The 16538-nt window shown below is 38.8% G+C and overlaps 1 protein-coding gene across 22 annotated transcripts in view; it reads right to left on the bottom strand.

Moving 5' to 3' along the window:
* TENM3 (teneurin transmembrane protein 3) overlaps positions 1–16538 on the bottom strand; it is a 396952-nt gene that overhangs the window by 76383 nt on the left and 304031 nt on the right. For 21 of the 22 annotated variants that reach the window (XM_072333931.1, XM_072333908.1, XM_072333911.1 and 18 more), the window contains 5 exons: positions 10284–10498; positions 3915–4125; positions 2960–3061; positions 2601–2795; positions 1163–1363 (listed from right to left, as the gene is read on the bottom strand). In XM_072333931.1, coding sequence (XP_072190032.1) covers positions 1163–1363; positions 2601–2795; positions 2960–3061; positions 3915–4125; positions 10284–10498 — 924 coding nt within the window. The remainder of the gene's footprint in view (positions 1–1162; positions 1364–2600; positions 2796–2959; positions 3062–3914; positions 4126–10283; positions 10499–16538) is intronic. The other variant, XM_072333909.1, reaches the window with a different exon arrangement.

The following is a 16538-nucleotide window of genomic DNA, read 5'->3' as shown; positions in this document are numbered from 1 at the left end:
TTCTGAGATATCTGAGATCAGAAATACTGCATGTATTACAATTACCAATCATTCCTTGAAACATAACTGGAAGATGGTGCATAACTGAATAATCAGAAATAGCACAGAGGACACTGTGTCAAGAAATAGAGGACCCATGTTTTGCCTGAGAACTACAAAGGATCTCTCACAAATAGTCATTTTCAGTACAAGAAATGTTCAGAGATTTTTTTCTTTTAAACAAATTTAACAGAAGACTCTTCTCTGTCACTTTTCTTGAATATTTAGAACTTTGTCCTATCATCCTTATATGCATAAAACATTATGGAGTATCACAGATCCTGGTCAGGAAGTACATTTGTTTTGAAAAGATAGTTTCTCATGAAAATGCTATATTTATTCATAAGCTGGCACAAACCCAGCTAGCCCATGTGTTCAGTTTTCATTAACAAAATCAGTTAGATGAACTGTTTAAGACAAATATACGTCTCACAGTTAGAAACGATTTAGTCTCTTGATATGTGACTACCAAGCAACATTCAAAAAACTTGTACTTGTGAAGAGGCTGCTGTTATACTTTATAAATATTTAGATAATGCTCTCTAACAGGAACTCCAGCCATTTTCTCCTATTGCTTCTAAGCTCTGATTATAGCTACAATAAGCCCAGTTTCAGACTTCAAAAAGCTCCCTCTACTTCTTCACCTCTACCAACTCCTTCTGCCCTGGCAGTCTGTGCCTTTCCTCAAAAGCTGTTAAGAATTCATTCTTGCATTTGTATTGCTTTCGAAGAGGAATGTCTGAGTGAAGATTTCCAGGAAAAAAAAAAAGTCTTCAATTAGCTAGAGATTTTTAAAACGGGACTCTCTAATTTCACTGCTGGAGCTGCTAACTAGACTTATTAAGTAAGATGACACTTAGATAGATATATTGTACAAAAATATTCTGTACTTGCATGTGAACTAACAAGTAAAAATGGCTAACAGAAAACAAAAGAGACGATTTTCAAATACTTCAAATTCATTAGCTATTTTGAACCTCTGAATCAATTCACTGATCATGCTACAGTCATCTGAAAGGCTCCTGTAAGCCTGGCAGGTCAGATGTTAACTCAATAATATAATTGAAACGGTGCTATCCAAAACACCATCATTTTACAAAATGTGAGTGCTTTTAACCCTTACCATTGGAGCAGTCTGGACCTGTCCAGTTGGGGTCACAGGTGCAGGTACCACTCTCCTGAAGGTAGGTGCCGTGGCCGGAGCACTGGTCAGGGCACAGAGTCTTCAGGATTTCACAGTTGCTGCCCCCCCAGCCTGGGTTGCAGTGGCACTCGCCATGGATGCATACACCATGGCTGGAACAGGCTGGGTCCAGGCAATCCGCTGCATGGAAAAGAGAAATATCTGCTTAAACACATTGCTCCTAACAACAGTAATCACCTCTAGGCGCTTGTGGCACTGCTTGGCTTAATCTGCATTTCTGACTACAAGACCTAGCCAATTTCTGTTATTATACATGCAATTTTCTTCATAAAAACATATCATTTTCACACCATTTTCTGGTATCATGAAATCTGTGTGTGGATGTAACTGTCTTCAAGACATTTACAGGCTGCCACTGAGTCAACAGAGCACCTTTAAAGTTCGCTAATTTTTCTGAAGTACAACAAGATTGGCCCCCGGTCTCAGGCTACTGATCTCTATTTTGCCTAATCACAGTGTGACAACTGTTGGTTTCCTTGCAATGTTCGGTATCAGCTGACCCAATACAGAGCTACAGAGTTCCGACAGCTCTGTACAGGACTCTCAACTTGTTTCAGAAATAAATGAGTTGCATACTCTCTATCCTTCTTAATTCACTTTAATGTTCTTTAGATGACGAGATTTAATTTAGCAATTTGACTCAATAAAATGTTACACTTGTAGGGTCAATGGTCTGAAAATTTAATTCCAGGGACTTAATTGCATTACTTTGTACGTGGAGATCAATAAAATCAATTTCATTGAGGAAGAAAATGGCGCTTCTTACTCCCTAAAAAAAAAAAAAAAAATAGAATAGAAAATGAACTGCATTTTGCAGCACACCAGAAAGAATATTATTACACACATCTCTGGAATACAAAAATGACGTGCCATTTTTCACTGTGATGCATTGGAATCAGCACTTTCCACAGTGTGGTTGGTGGAAAAGATGGCTAACAGATGCAATACATTAATGATTTATTCTAGACTCTGAAAATTCAGTCAGTCTTCATGTGCTCCAACTTATATTTTTTTGGGTGCTGTCTTCTGAGCCAAAGAAAGTTAAAAAACTGGCAAGTAAAAAGATATAATGTATTAATGTGAATTTTCACATAGGTTAAAGATAAGCAAAGTGTATCAATCCTATAGCAGTACTAGTTCTTCCCAAACTTGATTTTTAGTATTATTAAATGATTTCTGAGGAAACTCTATGCAACAAACATATCCCGGTGTAAATGATTCAATGAAAAAAAGACTACTTTTCCCCTTTGGTACCAGTGCAAATGATCTAGATCAAGCAACACTGACAGAAGAAGACATGCCAGCTGGAACCCTGACCAACAGCAGCAGGTGCTGGGGTAAATACTTGCTCCTTTACCTTCTTCACAGTTTTCTCCTTTGTACCCAGAGTTGCAGGCGCATGAGCCCATGATGCAGATGCCGCGGCCCCCGCACTGGGGATCGATGCACTGCGTTGCCGGCACGTCGCACTCGGTGCCCTTCCAGCCACTGTAACAGAGGCAGCGGCCTTTGGAGTACTGCCCGTTGCCGCTGCACAGCACTGGGCAGGCTGCTGTGAAAAAAGCACCACGGAGAAATTCAAATCAAGGTTTTCATCAAAGCTACATAAACAAGAACATCTATGAAGTCAGTCACATGCCAATTTCTTTCCTAATGTATTTGTTTTCACGCTTGCTTAGGCTGACTTGAGGGTAAGGATGGGGCTGATGTACCTACCTCTAGAGCAGTCGGGGCCCAGAAAGCCAGGAAAACAATGGCAGGATCCTGAAACACACTCTCCGTTACCATGGCAATTCCGGGGGCATTCCACCACAGACTCTGCAGGAAAAGAAGTGGGATCACTCACCGGCCCCCAGAACCCACCACGCAGCCACTGACTGACAGCACGCCCAGGCTCCCTGCTCAGTGTTTATGGTTGCTTTGTTTGAAGAGCATGCAGAGCTGTTATTTTCTATAGCTATGCCTGTAATATCTCAGGACTTCACGTTCCAGAAGAAAGGCTCAAATTATAATGGTAAAACAATATGAGCTCAATACTCAAAATACAGCTCCGTGCTGCTTAGCAAACACTTCAAGACAGAGTACTACTTTCAGCACAGCTTTGCAACAAAATACGTGCCTTGTGCCTTAGACCAACTAATTACAGCATATTTTCCACTCTTCTTTTTTCTGAGTAGGAAAAGAAACACTATGAGTGGAAAATCTAAGAAAAAAGGTCACCAGACTATGGATCTTCTGGGCTTGTTCAGTATGGAGAAGGTTCTGCGGAACCCTCATTGCGGCCTTCCAGTATCCAAAGGGAACTTAAAAACAGGAAAGAGACTGACTTTGTACATGGTGACAGAACAAAAGGGAATGGTCTTAAAGTAAAAGAGGGGAGATTTTAGATTCAACGTGAGGAGGAAATTCTTTACTCAGAGGGCAGTGAGGACATGGCTGCCCAGAGCCATGGGTGCCTCATCCCTAAAAGAGCCTGAGGCTGGATGAGCCCTGGGCAGCCTGAGCTGGTGGGGGGCACACAGCCCATGACAGGGGCTTGGAACTAGATGATCTTTGAGGTCCATTCCAACTGCATTGGGTTGAACCCTATGATACTATGTTTCCTAAAAACAACAAAACAAAACACAACCAGAGCCTAGTTTTTGGCAAGAGCTTTGAAGAAAATGCTTACCTATAATAATGGTATTAAACGACACCTGCTCTGAATTTTTCCCATCATTATAAAAGGCCAGGTGCCAGATGCCAGAATCCAAATACTGGATAAAGCCCGCTTCATGAAGGCTGACGGACCTTGTCTGCCGACCTGCTCGTTCTGCCTCGAGCAGCGTGCGCTGCTCCCGTGCGATCAGTCGGCTGCCATCCAGGAGCTCCACAAAGTCGTACTGAAGAGAACAGAAGGGAGTATGATATACAGCGGTGCTCAGGCTTACAGCATTGGCTTTTTGGGGACAGGGTGATGTGCCCATCTCTTAGAGCAGGTGGATCAAAACATCACCTGAAATAAATCTGTGGTCATGACTGTCAACTGACTAACAGGTCAGAGTGAGCTTTCAAAGCATGTTGCATACACATGCGTTAATAATATCCAACATCAACCACCTATGTGGCTTTTTATTTCTTTTCAGGTTAAGCATTAAATTGTCTGCTCAATCCTGATTTCAGACAGTGCGCAGATAAGCAGGATGAAGAGATAGAGCTTTACTTCCACTCCCTCTAGTAGAAGCCCAGGAGGGGAAAATGAAAGCATAAAACATTTACAACTGGTGAAAACGACAAACTGACAAACAATGGAGGATATCAAGCCAATGGAGAGAGAATACTGTTTTGCTAACAACCATCAGTGGGGCTCAGAAAATGTAGTACCTCAGCTGATACAAGTAAACTCCTAACCTAAGATTTCATGCATCTTTAACTAGTGATATTAGCAACTGGGAGGTTGTGTCTGCTCTGCAATGGCTTATGCTGCTTGAGACTCCTAACTTGAAGGATATATTCTGCACGTTTAGCGTAGAAAAATCGATGTGTAGACAACAAAGCTAAACATGGAGGAAAGTTAAAGGGCACTGTTGCTTGTGGTGGAGAGTGTGCTGCCCCTGCTTTGCCTGCTAAGAGTTTTGCTTTGATACCTGTTTGTGGCAGGAGGGAAACTGTTAAGCATAAACCTTTAATCTTCCCATGTATTTGAGACCTCTCAAATGGAATTACACATCTAGGACCCACTGAAGTAAAGGCCAGCCTACACAATCAGTGATTCACCTGAGCTAGGTGATTGGGTTACCAGGACTTTTACAACTGGACTTATGACCTTCAGAACCTGCTCTAGGGACAAAAGAAAACATGATAACTTTTGTCACAGGCACAGAGCTTAAGTACTTATGTTCTCATCTTGAAATTGCAGACTTGCAGGTCAAAATCCACCAGTACTGCAAAGATGTTCTTCCAAGGTAATCTGAATAACCTCCCAACCATTCAGGATGTGAAAGAAATGCCTAGTTACTGTGCCATGACCAGCACCTGAGACACTTTCCCAGCTCCATCTGAACAAGCAGAACAGAACATAAACGTGATTAGTATGTGCAGGAGCCAGTACCTCGATGTGCTGTCACTGTGTGCGCACTGCGCCACATGAAAATGAATGCAATGGTTTTGGGAGAGCACCAATTATTCAAAACCAGTCAACATACTCATTTGTCAGAGAATTAAATATTTATATTATTATGTGTGAGAGAGGAAAACAATTTTGTCTTCTCCTCTCACCAGACTCAAGAATACTTCCTCTTGCTCAAGCTGTTCACTAATATTTTTAAAAAAGAGAAAGCTCAGGCAGTTTTAACAAGTCATTTATGGATGTTAGGAGTGACCTTATAATTTGTATACTGCAGAAGGTCATTTTTTATTGGAAAATCGCTGATAAACCTATGTTTTTGTTGCAGGAACAAGTGATTATACTACTTGATTGAGCACAAAGAGTATACTAATAGCTGACAAGCATGGTACAATTAGTAATTTTGTATCTGTAATGTAATAAGGGTATATGTCACTATCAGAGCGTCATTTTAGGCTATATTTTAGAAGCTGTAGAGAGGGGAATTTACTGTTCAGTTTATCCCTCAGCAAACAATAATTGATCTTAACGCCTTTTAAAGGCTGGTAGTTTCCTACACACACACACATACACACACATATATATGAAGAACAGAGTAATAGAAAAAGAATGAAAAACAATTATCTTTACAAGTAAAAAACACACTAAGTTTATTTTCCTCCTATGGCGCTAAACTAATTAACTTCATAGTAAGTCTAAATATGCTAATTTGTCCCAGTACTCTGTTCAGTTTTTGCTTTAAACCAAGTTTTTTTGATTTTTTTTTTTTTTTTTAATTCTTAAAATCTCTTTAAATAAACATACTGATTCTCTGGCTGCAATGAAACTGACATTTTTAGAAAGCATCACAAAGACTTGCAGGTTCACCTTGATTAGGTTTTGAATGGACAGTCACTGTCAATTATTTATGGTTGATTTATTTATGATTCCCCAGAAAGAAAGAGAACTATGCATCTCATACCAGTCTGTGACACACACACAGGCTGTGCTTGAGACTGATTTAGGTACTTACAGAGAACACAGAAACACAACCAAAAATTCTGTCCTGATTACAGTATATTAAAACATTTTCTGCATGTCTTATCCCTATTCCTTTGGATTACGGGAAAGGAGGTTTACATTTACTGCAATGTGTTACTATGTTATGACGAACTAATAAACAACTGATATGAATGGTTCAGATTTAGCCCACACTGATCCAAGACAGAGGTGTGAAGACTTACTGAGATCTCTCTCAAGCTCATTTCTCCCATTCTTTCTTTACAATGTGGTAGTAGGACAATTTGCCTCAGTGGTTGTACAGCTATGAAAAGAAAGACTCCAGTTTCCTTTCATTGCTTGGTTTAACTGGATACAACAAAGAGGTACACAAGCAAGTGAACGGTCTAGGAAGCAGAAGTGAGGAAGAAGGTGACCAATGTCAAATGCAAGGTTTGCATATGAAGAGGAGGCTGATTCTCATACAAAGAGCTAAGCTTCAAGGAGTGAGCTAAGGAAGACTGAAGCATGTGGTTATAGAAGCCGGGTATCATAGGAAAATGAGCAAAGAGGGGGACAGCTGGTATGGACGCTTTACGAATGCTGGCAGAGGGCAGGTTCTCAATTATTTAACAAAAGATCTGAAATTTGAAACACTGACGTTTGAGAAACAGGCAGCAGTTGCACATTTGCATAAATTTTGCTATTAGCACTTGTCACTCAGTGACTAGGAGATAAGGGCAGATAGCATTTAAGAGATGTAAACATAACGTGATATATATATGGGTGAGACCTTACTTTACAAAGTCCTCATGAAACAACCCTAGCTTCGCACATCTAGTGATGGGCTCTGCGCCAAGTTCTATCATTCAGGAGTGAGATCATGGAGTTACGGTAGGCAGTTCTATAGATACATCAGTTCTACAATAAAATACATATTAAAAAAACAAAAACAAAAACAACAACAACTAAAAACCAAGCAGCAGACATCACTAAGGTACTGTACAAAACCATGGCAGCTCAAAATCTGCTGTGTTCTGTGTTATTCTCCCATCTCTACAGGCTGCAGTGAAACTGGAGGACATTCCCAAAAAGAAAAAGATGATCAGAGGACTGAAACAGCTTTCGTTCAAGGAAATGATGAAATAGGCTCGAAAATTACAGCTCTTCAGGACATTACAGATTTAGAAATCATGAGTGGCACTGAGAAGAAATCAGTGAGAAAATCTCCACTGTCTCTTCCAGATCACTATGGACTGGGTGCCAGAGTAAAGCTACCAGGTGGCTGTCTCTGAGGGCAACTTGTAGTTAAGCCGCCAGCTCCTTGATGCAAATGTCACACATACTAAAAGCTTCCACAGGTTCAAAGGTGATTAGGAAAAAAAATATCTCAAAGGCTATAAAACATAAAGACTGAACCTCTGACTCAGGAAGTCATTCAGCCTTAAGGTGCGGGAGGCCAGGACTGTATTCTAGGAAGAATAACCACAAATCTGTCATCTGCTCTATAGATCTGCTAATGACCAGTGTGGGCTAGATGGGCCTTTGATCAGACCCAGCATGGATATTCCTGTGTTTTTCTAACCTGTTCCTATGACCTTTGGAACTGCGTAAGCCCAAAGGAAGGATGCAGAGAAGCCCAGAATTAGCTGCTAGTCTGCTGCTGATAGCTGTGTCTGCCTCACAAGTGAAGCGCCATTTTAGTACAAGCTGTCAGTACTAGGTAAATAAGAAAATAACCAACAGACTTAAACTTGCAATCCTCTCGATATTCCATTTCAATTAGATGGTGATTAAGACTTTGCTTTGTTGCAAAAAAGGCTGAAAGTGTTGAGAAACATTTCACCCTGCCCCCTCCATCTGCATCCATATAGTTAATCTCAGGCCCCTTAACCAGACATGACTGGGGTCAGGCCATATAAACATTCTGATAAAGTTTGCGCTTCAGGGAATCTTTAGCAGCCCTGAAGTTCACCAGGGCACTGATAAGTAAGCCTGCCTAATTTTTCAAGATATCAAGAGTCAAATAGTTTGTGAAAAATACACTAGTTATATACTAGGCAAATATAGGACTTCACCTATATCCTGGGAACAGCATAGCCAAAATTCATAGAAACTACAGAAGATTTACTGGATGGATTTGTGTGTGAATCTTTCTATTGTACTGTAGGTGAACAAGGATAAACACTTGCATACTAGGAATTTAAAGGGAATGGGGTCTGCGTGACACAGATGATAGGAAAGAGATTTGGTTATCTCCTTTTCCAGAGTTTTTGGATATAGGGCACATCAGCTTCAATCTTCTGTGAGGATAAAGAATCAAGTAAGGATCATTTTTGATACACATATCTAATTGCATAACCTTCTTTTCTAAATGCACAGTCCTGACTAGCTTCTTCAATTTTATTCATCCTTGCCACACATGCATTTCCTTAGCTCCCGTGATTATTGTTATCGTTAGGATGGCATTTGTATTCTAAACCCTTATGACCAATGGCTGATAATTTTCTGAATCAATTTTCTTTGAGCTAGAATATCTCATGCTAGTTGTCAGCCTAAGGGTAAGTGTTCATTTGTGAAGGTTTGAAGAAAATCCATTTAATCATTTTTAAATAAACGTAACTTCTTTTTCTGCCTTCAATAAATTGTTTGTTGTTTAATGGAAACTAAAGCAAAAACAAAGTCTAATCTAGCATTCTGTAATTTTACTTGCATGAAACTTCTTTGCTGACCCTAACTCTTCTTCCACACTTCACAACTAAATTTCACATCAACATGAGGCAGTATCTGCTAAAAAGGTGATACCATTAGGAATAATCCTGCTTTCTATGTTCTTTAGAATTCATGCCCAAAGAAAATACGGAACAAGTTTGGATAGTATAACAGCACGTACATCGGAATTAAAAATAAGGATCAAATCAAGGAATTAAACCTTATAGTATTTAACCTTGTGACTGTGTATACAGCACAGTCAGTCAGGTTTCATTCCAACTCTCCCTACAAGCAATCTTCTGAAGTAAAAAAAAAAAAAAATCCGTAAGGTATTACACAGTTCCATAAATGGGGTAGAAGTGCATGAGCTCAATGCTCTTTTCAAGTGGAACAATGGTTCAGAGCTAGCACTTGGACTAATATTGAGCTGAAAGAAATCTGAACTTGGAGGGTCTTAAATCTTAAAAATAAAATCTGAATACAATTGATTCTAAAATGCCATTTCAGACAATGCTTCTCCCTTTCTCCTGCCAATCCAGAAGACTATTCATTCTTTTAGGCTTCAACTCTCCTGTAACCATGGATAAAAGGTGTTTCTTTGTTACTGGGCAAGAGCATAATAATGTGCAGTAAAAAGTCTCCTCACAAACCTGAGGAGCGAGCAGACAAATCCTTCTGGTGCATGCGAGAACAAAGTTTTAAGACACTTCAGACGCCTAGTGAAAACTGACACTTTTACAACCCCAATCCACTGTATCATCATAGGCACATATCGCATAGATTTTTATCTAGTGAGACAGCAAGCTGTAAATACTACAGCATTTTCTTGCAGAATAAACTGAAGCTTCTTTAAAATACTCTTTTCTTCTTGCTTGCAAATTGGACAAATGTGGCCACTGCTAGGCACACATGACCATACATATGGCCGTAAGAAGCAGTATTAGTTTACTGAGGTTTTCAAACATAGGTCAACGTATCTTTAAAAGTACATATAAATTCTGCATGAAACAACCCCGTATCTAAAGCATCATCACTGCTCACAGCATTCAGACAGCTCATAAATAAGAATCTCCCCCTTCTCCCTGATGACACATTTCAGATCCCATCACTTACAGCATTATGTTTTGTACATCACATGAAGATCAATATGTAAAAACTCCAAATCAGCAAAACGGAAAAGATACAAAACATCCAAACCCACGGTTTTCAAGAACCTATCCTACTTTTAATGCAAGCAGCTCTCACCTGAGTATGTGAAGGTGGTAAGCCTTTTCGGCCATATACTCCAATCAATGCATCTTTCTGAAGGGATATATTGAATTTTAGAAATTGTGGCTGATCAATGAAGAGTTGTGATCTCCAGAAAATCCCAGGGGGAACTTCCTGTATTGCTCTTCGGCCTATATCGAGTTCTCCAGAATCTATAGTGTTGTTTTCTTGTGCAAATCCCCCTAATTTTCCTGACAGGTTAGAATAATAAGAAAGAAAAAATTAGTATTCTTTTCTTGTTCTCAGTCACCCTGCATATGAACTGTCAAATATTTAGAATCAACTCAGATAAAATGCTCCCTGACAATCTTTCTGAATAGAAGTTCCTGTGGAATTCACTGATTCAGAACTAACAAAGCAAAGACAAATATCTACCAACTAAAACACTGTAACTTCCCTGAACACAAGCCTTACTGCTTTGGGATCTACAGTAAATACATACATACATATTCATACATACATATATATATATATTTTAACTGAAGTATTTAAAAACATTTTCCAGCGTAAAGACTCATTCTAAAAAAAGCACAAGGAAAAGGGAAAGGAGGTAGACAGATTTTAAGAATAAGAGATAAACACAACTAGTCAAGACAGCTAACAGTCTTTTCTACATAAAACATTAGAATTTGTATACAGTTCTAACAGATCTAGTTCACTATGTTGTCTCATTTTTTCTTCCAAAAGAGAAAGGCAATGTTTGCATTGCACTGTGCCTACATCCTTACACCTTTGATCTCCATAGAACCTTTGTCACTTGGCCTCCAGCCCCAAGCTTGTTACCACCTTCTCAACCTGGCCATCTCCTGAATAAAATGTGTAATAACATGTCAGTCTGCTATTTCCATTGTGTTCTATATTAGAAAAATGCTTTTATCTGAAAGTTTAATTATGAGGAATAAGAACGAAGTTCTGAAGGGCATTAATGATCTTCCCCTAAAAAGCATTAATGCAACTATCGGACAGCCCTAGGAGCCCAGTGATGTTGATTTGGAAATGCCATGAAGAAGCACAAAAGATCTTAACATGCAAAGGACTCACAATTTTACATGCTGACACTGAAAAATTAGCCTATGAGGTGTGGCTTATAGAAAAAAGAACATGTCACAAACTTTATGTATCCCCAGCAAACGTTTTTGTGGGTAAGGGAAGGCAAGAAATATCAGTGCATCTACCTTCCATCTTGGGTACAGAATGGTATCATCCAATCTGCCAAACCCTGTGATCCCATAGTGATGCACTGTGAAATGGGGCAGAACTGCACAACCCAAGCTGATAACTGCAGAGCACTGGGCTGCATGCTAAGGATTGCACAGGTCTGGGGCAACTTGGCTTACCACATACATAGAAATCTGGCAAAGATTATGCCTTAGTTGGGAGAGCACCTTCCCACCTGCCAGATTTGCAGGAAACAGTACTACTAAGGCAGATACAGTAAAAAGGGCTTGGACAAACTACCACCACCAGCTCTAAAATTCGGGATGGCTCAGTAAGGTATGCATGAAGCCTGTGTGAGGCCAAAGGCCCAGAGCTGTGTTCACACACCATTTCCATGCCATCACCATCTCTATGCTGCACATGGTCGCTCTTGTAAGATGGAGCCAGGGTCAAAGGCTACTACAACCCAACAGAATCACTGCTATCAAACCTAGACAAAGCTTTGCCTAAGAACTTGCCTATCAACATGTATTGGCTCCAGACTAAGTAAGTAATTAAGCAGCTGGATCATCAAGTTGAGTCTTGTGTGAAAGCAGGATAAAGAAAAATGGAACTGTAGTTACAACCTTACAGCTCACTGGGTTTTTTACCAATTCATTTTCTTTCTTCAGCAGCTAGTCTGTTATAAAGATTGAGAGAAATGCATCTGAATGTGATAAGCACGTTCGAATGGTGCTGGCTTGTTTGTGTACAAGTGCTGTAAAGAACTGACAACACTCTGTTGCTGCCCCGTCTTTTATGTCCAAATTCTACATTATTCATCATTTGAGGAAACAAACTGACACAACCTTTTTGCAAACATTTAGGCTGGAAAAAAAAACCCAAACTAGATTAAAATCTGAAATGCCAGGTGAGGTCACAGATTGATCCTCTCCACTTTCTGTGCATCCAAGATGAACACAGGCTGCTTTTGAATTAAGCAGACACAGAAGCACTACTTAGAGGCCTGGAGCGGAGGCTCATATCACCACCAGAGCTGTACCGCAATACCCTCATAGTTGCTGAAAACGTCTCACTTACAGGAGCATCATATTGATCAGCATTCTGCTTTCAAGAGACAGTGAAATATCTAATCTCGGAAGAAACATTTTTTTTTTTTTTTTCCCTCTCTTCAGGATGAGGCTGATGCTTTTCTAACTTTGAAGTTAACTTTTTGCAATATTTATACTTTATTCTAGAAGACAGGTCTGTATTTATGAGGACTGCTCTGAAAGTAGTGTCTGCTATTTTAGTACGCTGTCTAATGATGTCAGAGGCGGATGTTGTTGGGAGGGCAGCAGAGGTTGCACCTTTCCCACCAATATCCTATTACATGTTGTTGCTGTGTGACAGACGGCAGCAGAGGGGCAGTCTGATGAAACGATTTTTGACATGAAAGTGGATGAAGCAAAGGTACGTCATAAGTTCCTCCGTGACAAAAAAACTTGAACTCATCTGCATTCATTGATGCTTTCCGAGAGCTTATGGAGACCAAACAGCAGATGTGAGCACAGTGAGGTGGTAAGGGGGAATGTTTTAGCAGTAGTGATAGCAGCAGTTTGTCAGCAGAGTGACCAGTGGTGACTATGTTGAAAAATAGTGTTTTGTATTTGAGAATTTGCACTATCAAATAGTCTTCTGACTTCCACCTGTTTGGGTTGATGACAGAATGACTGCACGGGCAACATTTTCCTAGCAATGACTCCATCACAGCAGTTGTGAAACAGTGGGTGCCCTAGCTGGCGCAGATTCTTATACGCATAGCATGTAAGCAGGCTCTTCTTCATTGCTAGTGAAAATGCATAGCTAGTGGTGGTGACTATATTGAAAAATAGTGTTTTGTAGTTGAGAATTTACTATACCAAGTAGTATTGTTGTGCTCTTTGTATCTGTTGTAGTTTCCATGGAAACAGATGCGGGGCATTACTTTCAGAGCAACCGATGTATTACTGCAATTTATTTAAACATTTCTTACCACTTTCTACAAATTGATGCACATTTTGTTGTATAAATTCACACACTGATGCCTGGTAATCACTAAACAATAAACACTTGTTTGCAGTATTGATCTGTGACTTCCGCTGTTTGTATACTGGAAATGAAAAACAACTACCTCTTGCTACTGAAAAGATGAACTAGATAGCTTGAATAGGTGTGCCTTGTCCAATATGTTAGAAATGCCTATCACTGGGCTTCAGCAATTATCCTTAGAACGTAATGATCTTATCAGCCCCATTTTCTTTACCAAAACCAAGGTACTTTCACCCTGTTTCCGCGTGTTTAACATCAGACTGCCTCTCAAAATCATCACTAGCTTTCTGTCTCCTAAGAACAGGGCATTAAGCAGTCCTTTTCCCTTCTGGGAAACGGGCACAAGAAAATGTCAGTAGTTTCAACATTTCCTTTTCACGTTCTAAAGTAGTAAAAGTTCTTACACAGACCTTTAAATCCAAAGCTTTAAATCCAAATATGAAATATCACATTCATTCACACAATTTCATAATGACATAATACCCCAAACATGAAATCCATTTCTAAAGTAGCTTCCCTCTTGAATACTTTCACTACACTTCTTTTCTACCTCCAAAAGTTCTTTCACAACACCTCTCTAAAAGTTAATATAACAAATACCCTAACTATTTATAGGTAAATAATATTTACATCAAAATTAGCTGTTATATTACTAGATCTACAAACAATTAAATTACAAAATAATTTGCTGTTCCACATACTTATGATGTATGCATTAATATATTAAATATTCATGATATAGATGATCCAATGTATAATGGTTAATTAATAGATAAAATATTTGTTACATGTATTAGCTGTAAATTCTGTTCTTAATGTGTGAGGCTAGACTGGACAAAATCTTCATCTAAACAAATATTCAAAACAATAAACAAAATTTCATTTATGTACAAGAAAAATAGTTCACTAATATCACAAAAACTACATGAAGCCAAACTCTCCCACCTTATTTGCAAACACTATAGGTTGGTGAAAGATATTCTGTAAAGAACTGAGCATCGATAGCAGAGAATAAAAATGAGTGCATAATCAAAACATGAAAAAGATGAACAATAATTGCTTTACAGTGCCACACATAATATCACTTTCTATCCTTCATAGGCAGCATTAATTAAAATATCAGGTTGCAAGGCCGGATTTACAATCAATAACATATACACCTATTCCACTGAATAACCTTGTAGATAGAGGGCATTTTTTTTTCTGCAAAACACTGCTATATAACCTCCAAAGTCTAATTCAACAAATGATAGTACATTCCAAACTATAAATAAAAAGAACCCTCAATATCTATTGGTTGCAGCAAGTATAACATATTTCACTGAGTATAATCACAAAACTACACTGAATTAAGCCAGAGCTTGCATTTAAAACAAAGCAAAAGCACCAACAAGAAACAAAAAACAAGCCAACAGTTAAGTATATAAGGTATTTCTGAGTTGCACATGGAGTTTATAGGATGTAGAAAAAGTAAAGAAAGCCAGTGACAAATGAAATGTTAGCATGTGTTAGAATACAGTGTTTAAACAAATTTTCAGTTCTATGTTTCTTAACCTTTCTTTTCTGCTGCCTGGTTATAAAACCAGGTAAAGGAGGTACCTCAAGTAAGTACTGGGATGTGATTAAGCATGGCTAAAAAAGTACTTTAGAGGACCTGAAGTGCCCTCTAAAATTCATCTTATTCATAGAAAATGCATACTCTTATGATATCTTATGCAGGCCTGAATCACATACTACTTGAGCAGAGGCAAGCACAGGAAAAAGAAAACAAACAAGAAAAACCACAAAAACCCCACCACCTAAAAATCAATCCACAAATGCAACAAACAAAAAAGAGAAGGCTAGTTCAGCGATTCAAGCTTCATTTAACAAATTATTTGCATCCAAGGATAATTTCACAAGCTTTTACTGTCAGTTTATGACTAGCTATTTCTAGGTAAACCACAGCTGAACCTGAGGTCAGAAGAATGCATTTTAAACTTTAAGCTTTACTAATTAATCACACAAAATATCTGTACTTTTGAATAGCAAATAACTATCTAGGATCCAAGCCACTCATCTGAAGACTACAATTTTCTGACCAAAGCTAGCCCTTTTTGGACTATTCCAAATTGAGATGAGACTCATGAAAAATGAATGGCCCCCAAAACAAAGAAAATTTCCCCCCCTCTGAATTGGAGTGTTTGTTATAACTGGGGGGGTGGGGGGAAAGACAAGGAGTTGGGAAGTTCTCAAAGCTGTACAGCTGCTGAAGTATCAAAATCAAGGCCTTGGCAATTCTTCCTTACAATTCTTAGTAACTACTATGATAGTTTGAGGGCTCCCTCTTTAAATTTCTTATCTAGTCATCACCACACCTTCTGCTTAACTTTCCTTTTGTGGTTTAAAATGTGTATTCTCTGGTTCATCTGTTGCTTAGTATTGATGTATGTTGATAAATGACCACTTATTATATTCTGCAGAGGACAGCATTTTAGCAGCAGATGAAATTAACCCCATTCTTGGACAGTATTTAAAGACACAAGGAAGGAAAAAAAAAGTATTTGATATATTTGTTATTTTCTTCTATTTCTGAGGCAAAGTATAATAGGCTTTAATTTGTTAAAAAAAAGGGGGGGGGGAACCAATTTATATTTAAAAAACATTTAACAGGTTATTTTACAAAAGAAAAATGCATTGGCTTCTCAGAGCTAAAGACGAGAGAATGATGAGCTGCCACTTCAGCATCAATATTCATTAATCGTACTGCACCTTTTTGCTATTCATTCAAAACAAGTAAGAACACAAAAAGAAATAATGAATATCCAAGTATGAGAAGAAGGCAGTAGGGTAAAGGAAATGAAAAAGTCCCACTAGATAAGTTTCATGTGCTTAAAAAGATGACAGAAAGAATGATCCAAGCTGTATTATTTCTATAAGTTAAAGCTGTGATAACTTGAAATATTTTCAAGATGTCAAGTGCTGGCAGATGCTTCCTCCTCCTCAGTGGTAAGGAGGTCAGTT

The sequence above is a fragment of the Excalfactoria chinensis genome, chromosome 4, assembly GCF_039878825.1.
Source record: "Excalfactoria chinensis isolate bCotChi1 chromosome 4, bCotChi1.hap2, whole genome shotgun sequence".
Taxonomy (NCBI): Eukaryota; Metazoa; Chordata; class Aves; order Galliformes; family Phasianidae; genus Excalfactoria; species Excalfactoria chinensis.
Note: the sequence above shows the minus strand (reverse complement) of the source record. Positions and strands in the feature narration are given on the sequence as shown.